Source organism: Lactuca serriola, chromosome 9, assembly GCF_051521515.1.
Source record: "Lactuca serriola cultivar US96UC23 chromosome 9, Lser_US96UC23_V15, whole genome shotgun sequence".
Taxonomy (NCBI): domain Eukaryota; kingdom Viridiplantae; phylum Streptophyta; class Magnoliopsida; order Asterales; family Asteraceae; genus Lactuca; species Lactuca serriola.
In genome coordinates this window covers 53,746,728-53,753,662 of record NC_136416.1, presented here as the reverse complement: position 1 = coordinate 53,753,662, position 6,935 = coordinate 53,746,728, and the positions used below count along the sequence as shown (strand labels likewise).

Sequence of the window (6,935 nt, the reverse complement as noted above, 5' to 3'; positions counted from 1 at the left end):
ATATATATAAATAAACCTCCAAAAAAAATTAGAGATTTTTCTTATCAATATCCCTTCAATATAATGCATCATGCTCGAGTCTGTATTATACAGACGTTTTGTTGACTGGATTGTGCATGTAGAATTAGTGATGCATGTTTATTTAATGATCTATAACATATTTAAAATCTACTTGTTATTCAAAGTGTACGATATTATATTCTGAATTTACCCTCAAATTAAATTGCTGAACATATAGCAATATACATATGCAATAAGCAAATCATCAGATTCATATATACAAATAAATAAGATAAAAATAAGAAAAATGTCTATTTTACAACAATATATCATTATCGTCCATAATCAACTATTGTTGGATTGTACCACACATTCATGCAAACACAATTCAATTCATTCATGGAGATAAACACACCCCGACTCTCCAAGCATTAACCATTGTACACAAACGTACAACCATCAATGCATATAACCACGTGTCGCGTCTAACATCTTTCATCTCCATACCAGTTGTCCTTCTCCTTAGGCCCTGTGGGCCCTTCTTCCCCATAAAGTTCCATCGGAAAAAAATCAATCAGCGTCTCCACCGTCAACCGGATGAAAAACGGAAGGTGACGTATAATCTTCTCAAGCTCCGACCGCCCATCATACAACACCGTCGGCCCCCATTCCCTCATATACTGTAACCAATCTGGCTCCTCCACAACGCCGCCAAGGTACTCCGCCGCTATAATCTGATACTTTTTGCTCGAATCAATAAACCGATCACTCTTGTCAACGTCATTCTTCACTCCGATCCCAAGCTTCGTCGATCCCTGAATATACGTCCCGGCGTTCGGAAAACTCGCATGCCCGCATTTCGAAGAGTAAACAGTCGGTTTATTCCCCTCGATGAACTCCAACTCACTAGCGTCAACCCATTCGCCGCCGCTATGCTCGGAAAAGTACACGCTCCCAAGTTCGCCGTCGAAGTTGCTTATCCGGAGGGTATAATGCTCCCAATCGCCGACATGTTCGCCGACCTTATTCATCTCGATGTTCAAATTCAATAGCTCGATTGTAAAAGTAACCGGCCCATTAAACGGGCAAAAAATCCACATCGCGATATCAGTAAAAGTCCCACCTAAAGCAGGTTTCACATGAACGTAGAGCTCTGCACTTTCGAGATTCCCGTTTTTGACGAAGCTATCGTCGTTTTCATCCTCCGGCAAATCCAACCAGAACTCACCGTCGTTCTTCCCGCCTTGAGGCAAGTTTGACCCTCTGCTATCGATTGATCTCCCGTCAGATTTCCCTTTTTTGAACAGAAGTGCACCGTTTTCAAAGAACCACGGCACCGATGACGGCAGATATAGCTCGTCGGGATGGAAGTAAACAGTAGGGCCATAGTGGTCAATGAGCGCCTTGACTTGATCCAAATTCGGCATCCCTTCAAGCTTCGGATCCATGTTTCTCAAACAACAGATGTTTATATCGTCATTGTTAACCGAATCCGTGCTACAGAAAAACGTTCCGACTGTAACACCTTTACAGAACATCCCTGTTTTGATCGCTTTCGTGTTCCAAACTCGAAGATTAGAAGAACTCCCAAGTATAACATCATCGATTAAGCAATCCTCAGTAAGATCGTCTCGAACACATCGGACTTCTTCAAGATCTGGCTCATCTTCATCAATGGTGACGACAAATCCCAAAGCTCGATAACCATCGGGAGGAGTCGGTTTCCACACGTAAACAGAATTTGAACTCCAGATAAGGTCGTATCCTAGAGGCGATTTTAGTGGAGGAAATTCGGCGTCTGTTACTGCTGTGTTTTGGGTATCTCGAGCAACAATAACATGGCCTCGAAGTTGTTTATCGGTTAGTTGACAGTGGTAACCGAAGGTGAAGAATCCTTCGGGGATTGACACCGGTTTATAGAATGTGACGCCGGTTTTTGATTTCTTGGGGGTGTAACTCGCTATAAACTCAAAATCTTTCACTATTGCGACTTCCAATTCTCCTAGGCTTATTCTTCCAGTAGCAAAACCTTGACCTTCAATCCATCACATTAAGAACATGAGTATTTTACTTTGTTAGATCGAGAATTTTTAGATTTCGATATTGCTTCAAAATCTTCCAAGAAACTAAATTTCCGGTTGACTTTCAAATTCACCAATTTTGACCAAGTTCATGAACTTGATACTTATCCCTAATAACAGCAACGCCGAAACTAGTTGAAGAGATAGTTAATTCAGAAAATAACATATACAGCAAATTCGGATAAAAAGTTTGCAATTTTGACTTTTGATTTTTGAATTGAAACAGCTTCAAATCCATATGAAGTTTTCAAATCTTTGATAAATTTTTGGTACTTAATACACATGTGTGGTATAGAAAAGTCAAAGTCAAATACGGTCAGCATAAATTTCAATTCAACTGGATCCAATTAAACTAGATCCATGAAAAGATTTCTTTGATCACCTTCAAACTCACCCAGACCGAAATTGGCAATCTTAACTCAAATTAATCAAGTCAAACGCACATAGAACGGAAGTATGATTAATGAAAACTGTCACATGGAAGGAAAGTATATGATAGATGATCATAAAAACACCATCAATAATTTCGGCCAAAATCAACCAAGAACATAAAAATCATAGAAACAATCAAGGAAGGAAGATGGGTCTTAGACGATACCTTCGGGCCATTGGGGAAGCGGTGAAGGAAGACAGAAGGGTTTCGTTTCTTCCGGCAATAGAGGGTAGAATTCACCGTCTTTGTCGCCGCAACAACACTCAAATCCAAACATCGTTGTCTTATTAAACCTCCGATTTACCGATTGGGTATCGGAAAAACTCAAATTCGTCGATAGATGAACTCAATTTTGGGTAAGAAAGAGAGAGGATCGGAGCAAAAACGGAGACCCCCTTTTCCTCTCTCTCTCTCTCTCTCTAGAAGTCGAAGAGAACGGTGTTAATCAGAGTTGGAAGATTGAGTGAGACAACGGCAACTCAACGAGAGAGAGAGAGAGAGAGAGCGTAAATAAATTTACTTTATCGGTTTGGAAGTCTGGTGCGACGGGTCTTCTTAATATTTTAGCTTTTTTCCATACATTACTTCCTATTTTAACGTGAAAGTATTCCTATAAATCTTTTTAGGGTGTTTCAACTTTGACTTTGAGGCTATAGTTAATTTATGGGAACATGACTTATCATTCGTCAATCGTGTCGTGTCGAGTTTATGTCGTGTCGAAATATTAAATAGATTGAAAGTGTTTGAACCTAATCAGACCCGTTTAATTAACGTGTCGTGACGTGTCAAACCGTTTATTTTTGTGTCGGATTTCATGTTAGGGACACCTTGAAATATGTCGTGTCATGTGAGGTTAAAAGATTGAGCATGTGGAAATAGTAGGAATTAGGCGGAAGGAAATGAAAAACTAATAGTTTGAAAACAGAATAGATGAATTCATAACAAGTTCAGATGACAAAAGTGAAAAAGTACGAACTAGGGAGGTGGAAGACAAGATCATGTGTCAATTTTTGTCACCTCTACTTACCATGATAATTTTTTTTTGTTCTTAATTAGATAATTTTTTTTGTACACATCTAGATAACAAAATTGTTGTAAATGTTCACATACGGTCATTATGACCGACTGTAACAAATTACGGCCGTTCATAATAGTCATATGTGAATATTAAAATTTAAAAAAAAAAAAAAAAAAAAAAAAAAAAAAAAACTAACCAAATGTGAACAAAACGAAAAGCTAATTGCTATGATAATTCTATTTCACATATTTTTTTATTTTATCTTCTAATTTTGACTTTGTATAAAATTTAACATAAATGATAAATATTTTTAAAACCACATCATTTTAGTAAATATCTATTTAAAATACGCTACTTTGGTTTAAAAAAATAAAAAAAAAATAAATAAATAAATAAAAAAAAAAAACCATCTTTAACTAGGAAATTGTAGTGTGATGTGATGCGATCATGCCGGCTCCTTTCCTTTCGAAGAAGAAGTACCTGAAACCAAAACTGAAAACCGTAAGCATGAAGCTTAGTAAGTTCCCCCATCATACCACATGCAATACAATAAACATAATGTCAGGCCTATTTGGGTGCCCAACCTACCCTGCTGAGCATACCTAGATGCTCAACCTACCTAAGTCAGACATATCGGGGTGTCCAACCTACCCCTATCATGTATACCTGGGTGCCCAACCTACCCATGTCAGGCATATCTGGGTGCCCGACCTACCCTCCGGTTTATTTCAACCGGTTACGGGGTCTATTTCACCCCTACCACTACCACATAATATCATATCATAAACATATTGTCAAGCATATATGGGTGCCCGACCTACCCTCCGGTTTATTTCAACCGATTACGGGGCCTACTTCACTCCTCCTACCACTACCACGTAATAACATAGCATACAAGCACATAAATCTCTAAAGATAGTGGCATACCAGACAATTATCACAAAGACAATCATCTCTACTATAAACAACTACTAGTGAGCCGACATTTGTGCCTTCGACCCACTCATACAGGGAAGGTAACTTACCTCGAATAGTTGAATGAAAAAGGTGATCCCTGACCGCTGGCTCTACGGCTCCCCGAGCTATCAATTACCAATAAAAGTTGATTATTATTTGGGGTCTACTTCCTTAACCAAAATCCTTACTTGGGTAAAAGACTATTTTACCCTTATCATAACTTGGTCCAAGAATGGAACCCTAAATTGCAACCCTATAGCCTAATAGCTACATAATCCAACAAGGCCTAATATATGGCCTAATTTCCAATTGGGCTCCTTCCCTTCTCATGGGCCTCGACCTAGGGCCCAATAATGCTTCTCTAGTCCAAAGGGTCAATTCTAGATGGCCTAATAAGGCCGAATATACCAATCCATAGAAATGGCCCAAACCGAGGCCTAATAACGCAAAACCCAAATCCAGTGAGTATGCAGGGCGTACTCCTCTGTACGCTAAGCGTACTGGCCGTATGGCGTGTACGCCCATCGTATTGCTCTGTTAAACCACTTATACCGTTAATACTTAATACTTTATTCCAAAGGCTAAAATCACAGATCCAAGTCCTCTTCAATGTCTTACTCTATAAACTTACTGACTTAGTGACTTTACATGACCCAAATGAACCCAAACTCAAAGTATAGTAATCTACTTCCATGAAAATGGCCATAACTCTTGCATGGACCCATTAAGAACTTCAAGATGGCAACTTTCTGTCTTAGGGACTCAAATATCACCAAGGGTGGCAACCCTAAGCCTATAAACGGATTTGGAACCATAAAGCTCCATTATTGGGACCAAAAAGGTCTAAAAACTCAACATAAGAGATCTAAGCACTCATGGATCAAGTTCAAGACTTTATACCTTGAAAAGATCTTAAATGAAGCAACAATCCTAGCTCTACAACTTCTCATTTGCACCACCACCTTGCCTTGACCTTTACTTCCTTGGAGAATGGATCCAAAACACCAAAATGCTCCCAAAAGGCCTTCTAAGCTCCAAGATCACTCAAGTATGGATTAGGGTTTCGTAGTAGCTACTTTAGGGTGAGAGGGAGGCTAGTCTTTGAGGCATAATGTTCTTTATATAGTGTCATACCCTAAAATTTAGGGTTTTAGTCTGAATGGAGTACACCCCGCGTACCTCTTAGTACGCCTGGCGTACTCACAAACCACCCGCGGCCATGCAGCCTTCTACGTCCCGCGTACTCATGGAACCCCTAAAACCCTAAACTTAGTATGGCTATAACTTCTTCGTGCTAAGTCCGTTTCTGACGAACTTTATATCCATGGAAAGGTGACGAGAAGCCCTACGCTTCTAACAACTCATCATTACCTAAAAAGCTTTCCGAACAAGAACCCAAATCCCTAGAAGGTCGAGAGTCAAATTACGATTATACCCTTGGCCTCCGAATACACAATCAAACACTTGGATCACGTATACCCTAACACCTACATCTGAAATGGGCCAAATCCTTCCTTTCCTAATGCCCTAAACCTTATGACAACTGATGATTGGGCCGCAGCCCCAAGTAACAAGGAAAATCAGAAATCAAGTGTTACATATACTGAGGTAGCTTTTAGGTTTCTGTCGAGTGGTTTAGGTGAGTTTTCTTCACTGTAGTTGTGGGTCGAAGGCACCAATGCCGCCCACTAGGTTATGTATCCTGGTATAGGGATGATGTTATGCTAGTTATATGATAGATTAGTAGATCTTTATGATTACATGTATTTTTTGGATATGTGTTTATGTTTATCTATTGTATATGTCGACATATTATAGAAGGGTTGAGGCGGTCCTGCTTTGCGCTGAAGGCTAAGATACCCGGGGTGGTTCGGAGAGGTTGTAGGCCCTGCGACGCGGTCCAGTTAGGCCGAAGGCCTAGAGAGCAGTCTAGATAGGTCGTAGGCCATACAAGGCAGCCCAATCATGATGAAGGCTCGGAAAGCGGTCCATATAGGATATAGGCCCTGCGAGGCGGTCCAGTTAGGCTGAATGATCATTGTTTCATGTTATTGTTTATTATGTTTTGTGATGCTACTTTGGCGGAACTCACTAAGCTTTGGCTTACGACTTCAGTTTATTGTTTCAGGTACTTCATAGGATCGTGAGAAAGCGAAGCCATGACCGTGCACATCTTCCTGTTTTTATGAACATTGGATCTTGGGAAATGTTTGTATTTTGATACTTGATTTTGAGATAGGTTTGCTTGAAAAAAATGAGTCCCTTTAAATTAAGAATGAAAAAAATTATCGTGTTTTTGGGATGGTAAAATGACACTTGGTCTCATGGTATGTTAGACTAGTAGGGTCTTGCCTGTTGATTGTATGATATTGTTAGGTATCATTACTGGTTTGGGTAATGATAGTATTGGTTGATATTTGAGTGGATACGTTAGGGATTGTATGTC

At 39.7% G+C, this 6,935-nt stretch overlaps 1 protein-coding gene across 1 annotated transcript; it reads right to left on the bottom strand.

Annotated features, from left to right (window-relative positions):
- Positions 1-254: 254 nt before the first annotated feature.
- On the bottom strand, positions 255-3,063 carry LOC145072364 (hypothetical protein At1g04090-like). The gene is made up of 2 exons (XM_079018777.1): positions 2,680-3,063; positions 255-2,035 (listed from the first exon to the last, which is right to left on the bottom strand). Exons 1-2 carry the CDS (start codon positions 2,789-2,791, stop codon positions 486-488), a joined length of 1,662 nt encoding a protein of 553 aa, XP_078874903.1. The 5' UTR covers positions 2,792-3,063; the 3' UTR covers positions 255-485.
- Positions 3,064-6,935: the final 3,872 nt, after the last annotated feature.